We start from the raw sequence: 15,536 nt of genomic DNA, 5'->3' as shown, positions 1-15,536 counted from the left end.
GCTTTTTCATGGCAGGACAGTCTGTTTAGTGTGCAACTGTATCCTCATGTTTGTACGTCAAAAAGTGGACACTGTACGAAATTGGGGTCTGTCATTCTTGAGTCAGACTTCCTGTCTTTCTCTCCGGTATGGCAACTTGTCTTCTACAGCGATGACTGGCAAAGAGAGAACAATGGAGATATGCAGGAAGGGGTGTAGAAAAACGAGTGAGAAGTCAAAAAATAAGCCTGACAGAGGAAAAAAGAGCCTGAGAAGTGGTTTTGGAGCTTATGACTGAGCAAGTTGGGAAACAGACTGAAAGAGAGACATTGAGAAGACCAGACAGATTTGCAGTGAGTGGGGGTTCAGACAGAAAGTGGGGGAAAAAAGAGAACAAAAAGAGGAGGCTGACCAGTGGGAGAGATCGATGGCAAACAAGCAGCAGCAACCATGATAGAAACCAGATGTACATGAAGGACAGAGAAAGAGAGGAAGACGATTGAACAGGGAGGGGGTTTTGGTGAATGGAGGAGAGATAGAAAGTGACATGATTAGGAAGAAAAAATGAGAAAGATGCTGACAGGGAAAGAGTGAGGAAAAAAGAAAAAGTGAAGCGAAGCCAGCAAGGGAAAAAGGCAGACAGACAAAAGGAGGATGAAGAGGGGGGAGGGGGAGGCCCAATATTGATTTGCTTTCTTAAATAAGCCTGTACAGCCAGATCTGATCTGACCTACTGTAGGTCAATCAGCTTCCAGGGATTTCTTATGGATTGTTCTAGACTACTTAAGTGCTGGAAGGAGTGTGGGCTGTTCTGAATTTATTAACTGCAACATAAAAACTCAAAAATCTAAATGATTAGAATGGGAGTTTCATACATTTTCTGACTTCCAGGAATGTAGAGAATCCCAGAGTTAACAGATTATGAGCATAGTCATACTGCTGTGGAAAAAAACCCGTGCTTCTCCTCATTTTTGTATATGTTTGAGAAGTCTGTGCAGATGTCTGCTGAGCGAGGGGCAGGGGTTAGCACAAAGTTTGTTGAACTATGACTCTAGCTATCTCTGCAGGCACATGGGGTCACAGCTGACCAGTCTTTGAACTGAAATATGGACAGAAAACTAATTAGAAGTCTTTTGTTTCTGAATTTCCCAATTTGTACATTAACAAATTAGCCAAAATTTCAAAGATGTACGCATGTATCAGTCAAGCAAATGTCCATCCATTCATTTTCTGCTGCTTATCTGGGTTCGAGTCACTGGTCAGCAGTATGAGCAGATAAGCCCAGACTTCCATCACCCCAGCCATCTCTTCTAGCTCATCCAGGCGGACACCAAGTCCTTCCAAAACCAGTCGAGACACATAAACTCACATAAACTCAGGGCAGGTCCTGGGTCTGCCCCAGGACCTGCCCTGGAAGGAATCGCTGGAATACCTCACCTAGGAGGCATACAGGTGTCCTGATCAGATGCCCGAAGGAAGGAAGTTTTGAAGGAAACCAATTTCCGCCGCTTGTATCTGTGATCCGATTCTGTCAGTAACTGTCCAGAGCCTGTGACTTTAGGTGACGGTAGGAACAAAGACTGGCTGGTAAACTTTTATGCTCAGCTCTTTCTTCACCAGGGTCTCCCATGGCAAAGTGGAGGGGCCAGACAAGAAAGACTCAGTCAACCCTATCACTTCACTATATCTCTAATAACTTAGAGATCTTAATGATCTAATCAATTACAGATCTAATAAACTAGAGATCTAGTGAACCCTCGTGGGACAGGGTTACTGGGCCTTCGCCCTGTGGTAGAGCATCAGGGGAGAGTATTTGGTGGCTTTGCTTTAGCCATTAGAAGCTACATTGGTCTATCCCTCTGTGCACCCACCATCCACTGGAGGGCTGTAGGAGTGGATCGGCCCAATTTGTGAATGATCGTACGCTCTACCATTTGAACTACAGCCACCTAAAAGCAAATGCATTGATATCAACAATGACTATCATCATTTAAAAATCACATGCTACATGATCCATAGCTGCATGGACTGTAAATTTTCTCAAGCATAGTCATTTACTCTAAACAAGTTCAGCACTGTTGTTAAGGTGGAAGCAGCACAGCAGCGCCAGCAGAGTGGGAGTGGTAAATACTATGTTGTCTAATGCTGAATGCTCTACACAAGGGTCCTTTTTTACCCAGTGCAACAGAATGGCAGCTCACCAGTTTAACTGTCCCTCCATTGATGTACAAACTGGAGTTGCTGTGTCAGTGCTTTGTTATCATATATTAACACTTAGAAAAAGAATGAAAATGAAAGAATGTCAAATGATTTGGCATGTTCGAAAGAAAAAAAAATGCTTTATTTTAAATGTGTACTAAGAGCAAAATTATATTAAAAGTGTAACACAAACTTTTATTTAGATAAAAATAGCTAGCTAGATAGCATAGTAATAGCAATTTTCTGTTATTGGGACAGTCTAAAAATATAGCAGAACTATTCTAATCCTTTGCAAACTGTGATGTCAGCCATGAACACTTTGAGGGATGATAGATGTTCAAAAAAGAAACTTGTTAGCATAAACACCCGTTTACCTTTTTTTTTTTAGCAGCTAAACGCCATTTGGTTACCACCTAGTAAACATTTTGTCTGCCATTTGGTGCAGAAAGCATGGAGTGGGTTTTATTGGAGCATTTTGGTGTGGCTCTAGGTCCAAAAACAGGAATGATGAGCTGGAAGTTACTAAAATGCTCACCAAAGGAAAACTGCAGACTTTTTGAGCTTTGTTCTCTTTGTTCTAATACTAATACATATTTAAGCAAAAGACCACCATTTTTATCATTTATATAATTGGGGGAAAAGCTAGATATGTGATTGTGAAGTTGGATAAAATGTCCAATAAAAATGGCCCAAACAGCAAGCTGCTGAGCTGAAAAGTAGCCATCCTCGGTCTGTATGCACTCTACGTGTCAGAAACTCTGAACAATCACAGGAAACTTTGTTTGCTGTGATTGACAACATGATTCTGTCCTGTCTGGCTCTTTCTAGTGCAGTTATCTCCACTGAACTGGCACTGCAAGCATGTTTAAACAAGCACAGAAAATGGTTTGCTATAGCTTTCATAATACTGTACATATTTTTCTTTTTTTTTGATGGATTGCCTTGCCAAACTCAAGGACTGGTACATCCCATTAGTTTCAAAATCAGAGCTTTCTGGGCAAAGGGAATGGAAATTTTGCAAGGAAGCCCTGCTGTATGTGTTTGACTGTGTGTCACTTTGTGTTTGCTGATTCATGTTAGCGCCTATGTACATGTGTTTGTTAGCAGCCTTGTTTGCCCCTGATGGGGAATGTACACTCATTGGCCACCTTGTTAGGTATTCAACTGCTGGTCAGCGTAAATATTTCTGATAAGCGAAGCAAATGGCAGAAACTGACAGTGACAAGATGGAGTGTTGAAGTTTAAACTGAGCATCAGAATGGGGGAGAAAGGTGATTTAAGTAAATTTGAATGTTGATGTCAGACAGGCTGGTCAGAGTATTTTAGAAACTGCTGATGTACTGTTATTTTCCCACACAACCTCTACAGAGAACAGTCTGAAAAAGAGAAAATATCCAGTGAGCGTCAGTTCTCTGGGTGAAAATGTTAATGTCAGAAGTCAGATGAAAATGGCCAGAATTCTTCAAACTGTAACAGTGGCTCAAATAATCACTCATTACAACGACAGTATGCAGAAGAGCATCTCTTCAGCAGCAGAAGACCACGCCAGAAGCCACACCATGTCACAAAGCTCAAAGCATCTCAAACTGGTTTCATGAACATGACCGTGAGTTCACTGTACTCAAATGGCCTCCACAGTCACCAGATCTCAATCCAGCAGTGCACCTTTGTGATGTGGTGGAATGGCAGTCTTATCATGGATGTGCAGCCGACAAATCTGAAGCAACCACGTGTTGCTGTCATGTCAACAGGGACCAAACTCTCTAAGGGATGTTTCCAGCAACTTGTTGCACCAATTTAGAATTAAGGCAATTCTGGAAGCAAAAGCGGGTCCAACCCAGTCCTACAAAGATGCAACTGTGTCCAGTGAGTGTCCATGCACAAGATTTTGGTGGGCTGTTTGTTAAGGGTTACATTAACTCTTATGAGCACAGTACTGTGGGAAAAGTTTGATTTCTCTCCACGTAACGCTTTACTGTGACTCTCTGTGTTCTCGTGTGTACATCTGTTACTGTTTTCCATTCTAAACTATCCCAACAGGGGATTGAGGAGAACGAAACTGCACAGCACATGTTCGTCCTTCCCCGAGGTCCATGCCATCCCTTGTTCCTCCTTTCTCTGCTCCCTCCCCTTTTTCCCCTCTCTCCAGCTTTTTCTCCCAGGTCCAGTGTGGAAAATGCAGCATCACTGAAACCACCACCGCTGCTCTCCAAGTCTCCTAAAAATAAAAAAAAGTAACCCTACCCTTCTCTTTTATTCTCTTCCTTCCCTCCACAGCTCTCCCTTTCCTTCTGCTCTTTCTCTTCCTCTCCCTGCCAAACTGCTCCACCCAACTCGCAGAAGTTGAAATACAGTCACAGACTTTCTTTGTTAACTTGGTATCCTCTTGATTTAACTTCTCATCAGACACATTTGCATGTGTTTGCCATCTCCCAGTCTGTCTGCCTCTGTATGTCACTGATCAGACCATAAGTGGGAGGAGATGGTTAGTCAAACTCCCAAGAGATGCAACAGAGGACTCTTTTCACTTTAGAGGCAGTCCCTTACTCCCTCCGCAAGTCGGCCACAAAAATCACCAACGTCACACATCTTAAATCATATCATTATGATTTAGAGCCATTGGGATCCTTGCAGGCTCTAAGCTGAGCGTTGTAACTGCTGACTAAACTTCTTCTCAAATCAAGTGCAAGCCTTTGTCAGAGATGAAAAAGAGATCCTGCTTCTTGTTCAGTTTAAAATGCACATGTGAGATCATCTACACAACTAGTCATGCATTCAAGTGTTAAAACAGACTCGAAAGCAAATTTATATCCATGGACATAAAAATTACACAAACACATTGTGACAAGGACGTGTGAGACTGATCAATGCCAGTAAAAGTTTCCAGACAAAAATAAGAAACAACAACAAGGGACTTACCATGACTTCAGTCAGGAATTCCTACATAGCCTTCAGGTCCTTTCTTGAATTCATTTCCTCTGCGCATTCTCCGCAAAACTTTCTCCTCTTCTCAGTTACAATAATCAAGCTGTAACTCCTTTACTTTATATGTTCGTGTCCCCTACAAAGCTCGCCTTCTGTAAGATTTGGGCGCTTAAGAAGCAGCTCTCCTCCCCTCTCTTTCCCTTCCACTTCCACACTGTCTCGCTGTATTTCCCAGCCTGGGAATGTCCGAGCTGCACTGCTTCCCCCACCCCTCCTCTCTCCTGCCCGGCAGTCCCACGCACCCCCGCACCTCCCTCTCCTCCTCTCACCTAACAAGAGCACTACAGTTCCTCTCTCCCCTCTCAAACTTTCCATTTTCCCCCCAGTGGTAACGTAAATGAATGCACAATGAAAAACCGTCACCCCACCCAGCCACTACCGCGGAGAAACCTCTGATGTTTTATTCTGATGTTCTATACTTCTCAGCGGCAGATAAGCTAAGTGAGTCTGTGTGCAATCAAATTTAATTTGATGGAAAGTGTGGGCTTGTCATTGAAAACACTGAGATATTAAATGGAAATGTAGGCACATGTTCGGTGCATCACCGAGGGGAGAAAGTAGGGTCGCTAACATTTCAATAATAATACTGCAAACACGTCCCACCCAGCTGCCCTCCCCTTGACACATAAGCAAATGCCATGAATGCAATTTGATAAGCCAGTCAATAAATAATAAATAAAATTCCCAGTTAGTACACTGGCAGCTGACCCAAGTGGGCCCAGTTTAGGGCCCATCCCAGGATGGGACAAGAAATTGGCCCTGGCATATCTCTCTCTCTATATATACACATGTATATATATGTAAACACACACACACACACACGTGTATATATATATATATATATATATAGTTCAAACTTTTAGGGGGGCTCAACTCCCAGTCATAATGTCATGAATGCACTGCCTTGTAATTAATTTCACATCTGCAAACCTCAATTCATTTGAATAAACATTACAATGTTACCTTCAAAAGCAAACTAATTAGTCAGATGACCTATTGTAGTGTCTAACAATAATTCAGAGTGAATAATCAGGGATTTCAATATAATCCAGGGTGGAGCCTTTAGTTATCAAACCCGAGGCAAAGGCTCAGTCATTAAAGAACTATTGGTGGCAAAGCCGATACGATGACAAACATGCACAACAATATTTCAGTATCTTAACCACATAGAAGCAGTCCACCAAATCATCCATGACTTGCAGGAGCATTATTCAGTACAGACACTGGAAAATCTAACTGCCATTCCACAGACCTGCACACTCAGCACAGAGCATCATGTAACGCATTTTCACAAGTGGAGAATGCATTTGTAGCTCCTCTTCCTCCGTCTCTTCTCACATCCCCTGTGAGGCCTGATTACTAGTTGTTCGTACTTCTGTTCAGCTAACAAGTCGTTAATTTGGCACATTTTGCTGCATCGACTTTTAGTTTTTATTCTTTTCTCTCAGCTTTCCACCTCCACCTTTTCGCTACTTCTTCCACACTAAACTTTTTCTACAAGCTGCGAAGGTAAGGGAGGAACCGGCCGCATTAAGAGATTTGATTGGGCAATCCAGTGTCAATAATGACAATTAACCAATAGGCTGCTGTCAGTGCTTGTACGGCCGGTGTACATCGGTCCACCAGGAAAATGCCCGGTATGCCAGATAAGCCGACCTGCCAGTAGACCGAACATTACCCACGTGGGCCCAGCCTACAGTACTTTGATAACTGAATAAGAGTTTAATTGAAATCATGCTGCGCCTAAATTTAAAGTTCTCTCTAACACGAACCTCTCAATATAAACTCCTTGACTCAGTTATAGAGTCATTCAGAACAAATAATGCTGGACATCTAAACCACTATAGACCTGCCTGTGATTAACAAAGCCTATAAATCATGTTGGGGTTTATTTTTAATTTTGTTACAAGTTTATTCACTTTGAGGACGAGCAGAATGGGGTAAATTAAAAGGCAGCTTTGCTGAAGTTTTGCATCACATTTTAGCTTTGAGATGACTCACAGTTTCTCATATGCTTTTATTGGATCTTTTCTCTGAAAATGGCACCGCACTGGTGGCTTTACTGTGTTTAATTTAACCTTAAGGGTTTGTGTTTTAGACCGAGTGAGGAGGAACGAAATGAAACACTCCAACAGCGCCCCCCTGTGTTGTGTGTATGATATTGCAATTATGGAAAAACTGACGAGGAGCAAAGCGACACTGTCTGTACTGCCAAAGTATATCTGCCTTCACATGCACATGAACTTGAGTGATATCCCATTATTAATGAGAAAATGTAAAATCTGCAGCTAAAAGAGCACAAACTCTTCTGGAGAGGCTTTCCAGTGGGTTAGGAGTGTGTTTGTGGGAATTTCTGATCATTCTTCGAGAGGCATGTTTGTGAGATCAGACACGGATCTTGAGATGTCCTGGCTCTCCTATGATTCATCCCAAAGTTGTTTTTTAAGGGTTTCAGGTGTTCCACACCAAACTCACTCATCCACTCAACTCAGTGCTTTGTGCACTGCTGTGCAGTCATGTTGGAACAGCAAGGGGCCATCCCCAAACTGTTCTCACAAAGTTGGCTGGATGAAATTGTCCAAAATGTCTTGGTATGCTGAATCATTAGGAGTTCCTTTCACTGGAACTAAGAGGCCGAGCTCAACTCCTGAAAAGTAACCCCACACTGTAAAGTTGGTGACCTCTGTGCAATACGTGCCTCAGCAACCGCTGACTTCTGTGATTTTACGTGTCCTACCACTTCATGTCTGAGTTGCTGTTGCTCCCAATCGCTTCCTCTTTGTTATAATACCAATAACAGCTGACTGTGGAATATTTAGTAGCAGGAAAATTTCACAACTGAGTTCCTGAGAGCGATCCCAGTCTTTCACAAACGTTTGTAGAAGCAGTCTGCAGGCCTAGGTGCTTCATTTTGTACACCTGTGATTGGAACACATGAATTCAATCATTTAGACGGGTGAGTGAATACGTTTGGCAATATGGTGTATTGTAGGTAACAAAAACTAAACTGAAATCTAAAATCTGATGTGAAAAAAACATGTTAGTTTATGAAAATAAATATAAATAAAGCTTGACATTAAAAAAAAGAAAAGAAAAACTAACTGGACTAGAAAAATAACTAAAATAAAAACACTGAGGAGATATCTTTAATCTTTTTAATAACACACGTGATTGTGTTAGATGTGCAGGCCAAAAGACTTTAAAGATCTATAGATTAAATAATACTAATACTAATACTAGTATTACTACTACCAAGAATAATAATAATAATAATAGTACTAATAATAGCAGCAATAATACAATGCACTGTAAATTAGAGGAGTGTCATTTCAAAGGAGTGCCTGAGCCTACACATGGCAGAGACACCAGGCAAGGAGAACAGGCAGGACCAGGTCAGGCCATTTTCAAACTTTGGGTGTGTTCATCGTCACTCAGTTTATGTTAGACACTTGTCAACACACGTTACTTAAACCTGTTCCTTTTAAGTTACAGGACTGCGCCACACCTAAAGTAATGCAAGATACAATTGAGAGAATGTGCCCTCATGTTCTGCACTCACAATGCTTTCTATGTGCAACTGTTTCAAAGCACGGCCTTTTAGAACTGGGTCATTGGATATAAAACAACAACACAGCGTAAGTCTTTAGACAGTGACATTTTGTTTTATTCTGCCTCTGTGCATCACTACTAAAACATTTAAATCAGACTTTCAGTTTTAATGATTTAACTGTTCAGGAATCACAGCCAGATTCCATTTGGTGCAGAAACATCTTACAGCCTTACAAGGAATTATGCACACCATTACAACAATGAAAGACATCAAATTAAAATCTCGTTCTATCTAATAAAACATGCATTTCAGTCTACAGAATACACACAGTAATTCACAATAATTCATCAGAACCAGTTGTTTCCTCTCAGGGATCTGTCGGACAGAGCAAACACAATGCTTAACATAGCCTATGAAGTTTAACCTGTTGGACTTTGGTTCCAAGGAGTTATTTTCTATAGTTTATAGTTATTTTTTTTAGCTAAGAGGACAAAAAATTTATTTATTTATGATGGACACAGCAGTACACCAAAAAACCCCAGTTTTCCTCCAGGATATGAATGCAGCATGCATTTGTTGATGTGTGGCTTGAAAGTCTCAAACGTCACTCGTACCACAGTGAAGAAAAAAGAACCAATGCAGTGCAATTCAAGAGTCTAAGGAGGTGTTTGTTTGTCTTGCATGTGAGCAAAGCCAAAACAACAAACTGAAGCGTCTAATTTCCCTAATTTAAAAAAAAGGCAAACCAATACCAGTTCTCTAAACTAGATAAACAAGAGGGAAAGGATTTCAACAGAAAACTGTTCTCACGCCTACGTCAGTCGTTTTAGGGAGCTCAGTCTGTACAGTGGATAAGCATTTAGCATAAGATAGCCTTTTAATTCACTATTTACAAAGATTTCATTAAGTAGAACTCAGCTTGTTGTTAGGTGCAGAGGAGGCAAGCAGAGGGCCGAGGAGGCTGCCAGCTGCAGGTTAAGATCCAGTTCACACGGGGACTTCTTTAAACCAGCCAGTTGGCAGTCTCCACCTGTCTCAAGAGCCAACACACACACACACACACACACACACACACACACACATGCACGAACACACCAAATTGATTTCTAAAGCACTTTAAAATGGCTCATACAGACAAAACATGATCTACAAAAAAATTAATAAATATACTGAAAAACACTAAAAAAGTACAATCATATCATATCATACAATATAAACAAGCAAGATTAATCTGTCATAACTGGGTCAAAGGTCCAGAGCTAAAAATGTGGTTTAAGATGAGTTCTAAAAATGGACAGTATGGGGGACTGTATGAGGTGAGAAGGTGGGAAGACAGCAGTGTAAGAGGAAATGATGATTTCATTTGTTAAGGGGAAAAAGCTACCCAAACCCACCTGGCCCTTACTGAACAAGTAACTGTTCCTGTTGTTAAGCCATGAATTAACTGTGATTAACCACATTTTTTGAGATGACTCACAGTTTCTTACATTTTTTTATTGGTTCATTTCACTGAAAATGGCACCGCTCTGGTGGCTTCACCGCTGCTAAATTTAACTTTAAGGGTTTGTGTTTAAGACCGAGTGAGGAGGAACGGAGTCAGCTTTGATCTGAAACACTCCAACAGCGCCCCCCTGTGTTTGCAAGTATTATAATGCAATGGAAGGCAGACAAGGCCAAGGAGCAAGGTTACTAAAACTAGCTGTGAACCCCCCCAGAACATTTGATCTCTGGCAGGATCAGCACAGAGCAGAATCTGGACTACTGAGGCAACAAAATCTATTCTCCCGCAGACTTAACTCAACTCTTCTGCCATATTATTACTTTATATAAACAGTTTAGACATGAAATATGCATAAATTGAACAGCAGAAATAAAACAATGCGCTGTGTGGCACACTAATATAGTTTCAAATGAGTGACTCAGCCTGCACCTGACACAGACACCAGACAAGAAGGACTAGTTGAACCAGGTGAATCATAACTCAACTTCACACTATTTCAACCTGTCCTAATCTTTTGGGTGTGTTTGACCCCCACCTGGTTTATGTTCGACAAACGTGCTTCAGTTCACACATTACTCAAAGATGGGAGTTGCACATTCCCTGAAACTACAGGATTGCGCCACACCTAAAGGAATGTAACAGAAACACATGCCCTGTTGCTCTACAATCACAACGTTCCCTTTGTGTATTTGTGCCCGTTTACAACCGGATCATTCCTCGTAAAAGTCAATGTGTTACACAAGAACCGATCATTAGAAAACAGATGAATCATCCAGGGTACCACAGCTCGTTCCTTTTTCTCTGCACAATGGATATTTTGCTTTTAAGCAATGATAAGTCCTATGACTCTGATGCTCACAGCTGGCTGTAGAAAAACAATTGTGCTGGGAAAAAACAAGGTTGCAGGTTTAGATTGTGAAACTTGGAGTGGAGGGTGAAAAACTGCTTTAGTTAGAATTTAAATATGTTTTCCAACCCTGGAAATTTCACCTGTCTTGCTCCTGTTCTTATAAAATGATGAGGCTCAAAGAGGCAAGAAAATACTTACATTTAAAAACAAAACAAAAACAAAGCTTTGGCTTGCCTCTTTTTCACTTTGAGGCCCCGTAACGCTGTAAATATTCAGAGTACAAAGATAAAATGTCCCATGACTTCATTTAAAAATGTTGTAGAAAATATTCTGATGTGAGCAAGTGGGAGTCGCTGATTTATTTTTCAGTGAATTACCCAGATGTTCCCTTAATGAGTATGAATATGAGTATTAAACCAAGCACTCAGAAGACAAAGCGTGTGCCCTACATGTGTGCTATTTAAATATTTTAGCATATTAAGAGTCTCAATATTTTTTCCTCAAGGTCAATATTAAAATACACAAACATGTCTGCTGTTTAATGAGAATTTTATTGCTTTGATGGATTTGTACATCAGTTCTGTATTTTTAAAGTGTGATCTGCATTTCATTGCTTTGGTCTTTGACTTAATACAGAACAAAGTTTAGAGCTACTAACACGTTTGTGTCCATAAATGCTTACACAATGACACAATTGTTGTAAGTCTGCCTTTGCACTTTAAATCAGACAATCAAGATGTACCAGAGTTGCTGTCTGTCAGCTCTCATTCAGGGGTTTTAACAAAAGTACTGTATTAACAGCTTTAGTCATTTTTACAGTCAAATTCCCTTTTGTGCATACATTTCTTACAGAGCCTCAGCAAAGAGTAGATTACATCATTAAAGCAGGAAATAAAGTTTCTAATAATGTTAAAAATATAAATTTCAGCATCCAGGATGTTATTCACCTTTACTGTGAACGTGTGGCAATCGCGGTGCTGTCAAAGTCGACTCTTTGCACACTGTCCTGAGCACCTAAAGGGTCATGAGTTACAGTTAAAATAAGGCAATGCCCAGTAAATGCATGCATGCAACATTGTGGTGTAAGCAAACCTGATTGGCAGATGAAGTTGAGGTTCTCCTCACAGGGCTGGTCTTGCCACAGGAGGTGCTCCCTGCTGGTCATGCCCCCACATGTGCTGGAGTAGCTGTCAGGAACAAAATCTTGTGGCCAATTCAAGAAATTCATGGACCGTCCAGACATCCAGAACCACTCGTCTCCCCTGAGGGATCTGTTGGACAGAGATTTACATTTATCGAGATGTTGCTATTTATGGAGCATATGGACATTTAAAAGCTGCTTGTTGAATTTCACATAAGCTAGAAGATCCATATTTATCTTTTTGATGTTGTGTAAGCCTAAAAGAACAGTGACTATCATTTAAAAAACACTCATAACATAGAAGATCTGGAAAGCTCAAGGTTGGCCTCCAAACTGCTTTGAGTTGTCACTCGAAAACACAGAGATATTCATTTATAAGTTATTAAGTAAGTGAGCTTCTGAAGTTATAAAAAATTCCTAGTTACAGGAGGTTTGTTGTGTTTACAGAGAAAGCTATAAACACAAGGTGCACCAGGAAACAACAATGACAGAAACGCAAATGAGAAAAAGAAAGGACGCACGACACAATGCAAAGATCTGCATCTCCTGTGCATATTTTGATTTGCAAAGTTTGCAAATTGTCACAGACATCATGCATCAAGAGAGTACAGGGTAGTGCATTAGGCCTCTTAGTATTGTGCAGGAGCCTGAACATATATCACAAACCTTATTCATTAATTATGAAAAAAAACCCCCAGCAAAATAGATTGTTTTTGTGCATTCATACAGCACTTTTCCATTTGTTTGTTATTTTGTTTGTTTTAGAAGAAATTTGCTTCTTATCACATCCAAACATACTTATTTTGTAGACTGTCAGGACCAATTTGGGGGAATTGAATAGTTTCCGGACTACTGCAATAACTACTGTATAAGTACCTGCGCAGTCCCAGCCAGACGTGGTCTGTGAGGGAGAAAGGAATGAGGCCCAGCAGCTGCTCCAACTCGCTTTGCTCCTGTTGGCTGTGAAGGCTGAGCAGGTCCCAGTAATAACGTCTACAGTACATCAGAGCATCAGACCAGCAGAGCCTCTCTCCCACCACCGTCACGTTCCTGCCACCAAGCTGCAGGCTCACAGGCGGAGGAGGTGTGGGAGGAGGTGGAGGAGTCGTTGGAGCAATGATAATGTCCGGCACTGTAGTGAAGTATTTTTTTTTAAGTATTTGGTTAATTTAAGCCATATTTGGTGGTTATTGTTTTCCTTTTATTTCCTTTGTTTTTATTTTATTTTAACATGTTGCAATATTCTGTAGTAAAATTGGACACTAAAAGCTAAAAGTAATGAAGTTAATTTGGTCCTATTTGCAATGACAAATATGAGAAAAAAGGAAAACAACAGTAAAAATCTTACAATAATAATTCAAGGACACAAGAACTCCACAAGTTCTAGAAATAACATCGCAGGACCGTACCAGATAGAGAAGCAAACACCTCCACTTCACACAGGGTCATATATCTCTTAATTCCTGGTATGATCACATTGATGTAGCGACCTTCCATTTCATTACACTGGAATGTGTATGTTGGTGTACCCGCTAATGATTTGATCATGCCACAACTGATGGATTTAGAGAAAAAACAAAAGAAAAAGATAGTTTTGATGTCTAATCTGTGTTCAAACATTAGTTTGTTGTTTTTTAATTAAGGAAAAAATATTTAAATTAGTGTTTATGGAGAAATATTCCATTTATCAGAAATCATGTCTCACCTGGGGTTTTGGTTACCATTTTGCTCCAGTGAGTTCCCGATCAAGATCTGTGCCTCAAGAATCCTTTCTGTAACAGCATCGTGTCTGTTGATGATGGTGACAGCACTGACTTTATAGACAGCCAGCAAGTCTACTCTCCACCAGGGACCCAGATCTTGTTGAGTATGTGTACAGCATCCTGTGCCCAAGTTTCCATTTCTGCATCCATCAACACCTTTTGAAGGCACATACGTTGAAGTTGATGACTGTATGGTTTGTTTGCCTAAGGCCACGTTTGGAAGCGGTTCAACTAAATTGTTGAAAAGAACAAACAGGTATGAATCAGTATCAGGCAGATGTGTTTCCATAGATCAGATCCAGTCACTTAAAGCTCTACCTGCTGGGGCAGCATACACCTCCACTTCACACAGGGTGAGAGTCTTCTTCTGTCCAGGAAGAAACACGTTCACAAAGCGACCCTCCATGCTGCCTCCGTCACACTGGAATGTGTAGGTTTTACCCGCATTGATATGTGAGATGGAAGCACACCTGACAGCAGAAAGTGTGGGGGCAGTATTGTGTTAGTATTGTGGAGTTCATGTTAAAAGGAAGGTAACATGGAGTCCTGAATGAGAAGAAAAATAATCAGCATGTGGTGGATAATATTTATGATGTAATCACTGAACTATTTCTGTTCAACTTATTCTAAAAACAACAACAAAGAAAAACACAACAATCTCATCATCACCTGGGATTATTGTTTCCATTGTTCTCCAGTGAGTTTCCTATTCTGATCTCAGCTCCATCCAGTCTTTCAGCACAGCAGTCTCCTCTGTTGGTGACTTTTACAGCAGTGACTGTAAAGCTTCGCTGCAGGTCCACCCTCCACCAGGGGTTGGTCTTGTCTTCAGCCGTGTGGCTACAGAACCCATTGCTGTAGAACGAGTTCCGTCTGCCATCGATGGCTTTGGACGCCGTGGCAACAGAGAGTGTAGATGACTGGGTAGCTTCTCCTTTGAGTGCCACATTGGGTAATGGGTATCCTTGAAGAAAAACCAAGAAGACAATAATTTCTTTTGGTTGGCCTGTCACAACCCTTATTGATGTAAATAATAATAAAAAAAAGAATCATTATAATGTTTTTAGTAATCAAAAACAGCCTGACATGACAGCCGTCATTTGTCCTTTGACTCAGTGAATTACAGTCTTCTGTATCAGCATCAGAATTAAAGGTATTTACCGTAGTACACTTCAACCTCACAGAGACTCAGGACCTTTGCACTTCCTGGTAGAAACACAGTGACGTAGCGTCCCTTCATAGAGTTACATGGAAAGTAAAATGCTTGTCCCTTGGAAATGTGAGAGATGACGGCACACCTGTGTATGAAACAGTCAAAAAGAAAAAGTATAAGAATAAAAAAAGAATAGAAGTCCTACTTATATGGGTATATGGCAAGCTCTTTCACCTGATGCTTTCAGGGTCACTGATTGTTGTAGAATTTCCGATCCAGATTTCAGCACCGTCCAGCCCGTTTTCCAAATCCTGTCTATTGGTTATCATTACAGTCCCAATCGTATAGACATTTACCAGGTCTACTCTCCACCAGGGATCAGATTCTACATTGGTAAGTGTGCAAGACCCACTTT

The 15,536-nt window shown here is 40.8% G+C and overlaps 2 protein-coding genes across 3 annotated transcripts in view; both read right to left on the bottom strand.

The window, feature by feature from the left end:
* arhgef40 (Rho guanine nucleotide exchange factor (GEF) 40) overlaps positions 1–6,614 on the bottom strand; it is a 49,605-nt gene extending 42,991 nt beyond the window's left edge. The window contains exon 1 of one of the 2 annotated variants that reach the window (XM_039609960.1): positions 6,416–6,614. Coding sequence is in view for 1 of the 2 variants with exons in the window: in XM_039609959.1 (XP_039465893.1) it covers positions 5,098–5,100 (3 nt within the window). In the remaining variant the exon portion in view is untranslated. Of the gene's footprint in view, positions 1–5,097; positions 5,416–6,415 lie in introns of those variants that run through there. The other variant, XM_039609959.1, reaches the window with a different exon arrangement.
* A 2,308-nt stretch (positions 6,615–8,922) lies between these two features.
* Positions 8,923–15,253, bottom strand: LOC116319483. Its single transcript, XM_039609954.1, has 9 exons — positions 15,130–15,253; positions 14,638–14,932; positions 14,287–14,438; positions 13,911–14,199; positions 13,615–13,760; positions 13,082–13,337; positions 12,157–12,335; positions 12,012–12,078; positions 8,923–9,747 (listed from the first exon to the last, which is right to left on the bottom strand). Exons 1-8 carry the CDS (start codon positions 15,206–15,208, stop codon positions 12,014–12,016), a joined length of 1,461 nt encoding a protein of 486 aa, XP_039465888.1. The 5' UTR covers positions 15,209–15,253; the 3' UTR covers positions 8,923–9,747; positions 12,012–12,013.
* Between the last annotated feature and the right edge of the window lie 283 nt (positions 15,254–15,536).

The sequence above is a fragment of the Oreochromis aureus genome, linkage group 3, assembly GCF_013358895.1.
Source record: "Oreochromis aureus strain Israel breed Guangdong linkage group 3, ZZ_aureus, whole genome shotgun sequence".
NCBI classification, from domain to species: Eukaryota; Metazoa; Chordata; class Actinopteri; order Cichliformes; family Cichlidae; genus Oreochromis; species Oreochromis aureus.
The sequence above is the reverse complement of the archived record's forward strand: the minus strand, read 5'-3'. Positions and strand labels throughout refer to the sequence as shown.

Excerpts from the sequence above, each read along its gene's own strand:
- LOC116319483 (XM_039609954.1), bottom strand. The coding sequence starts at position 15,208 with ATGAAGGGACGCTACGTCACTGTGTTTCTACCAGGAAGTGCAAAGGTC. Across the intron at positions 14,439-14,637 it reads AATGGAAACAATAATCCCAG|GTGTGCTTCCATCTCACATA; the intron begins GTGATGATGAGA and ends TTCTGCTGTCAG. Across the intron at positions 12,336-13,081 it reads GTCTGGCTGGGACTGCGCAG|ATCCCTCAGGGGAGACGAGT; the intron begins GTACTTATACAG and ends TCTGTCCAACAG.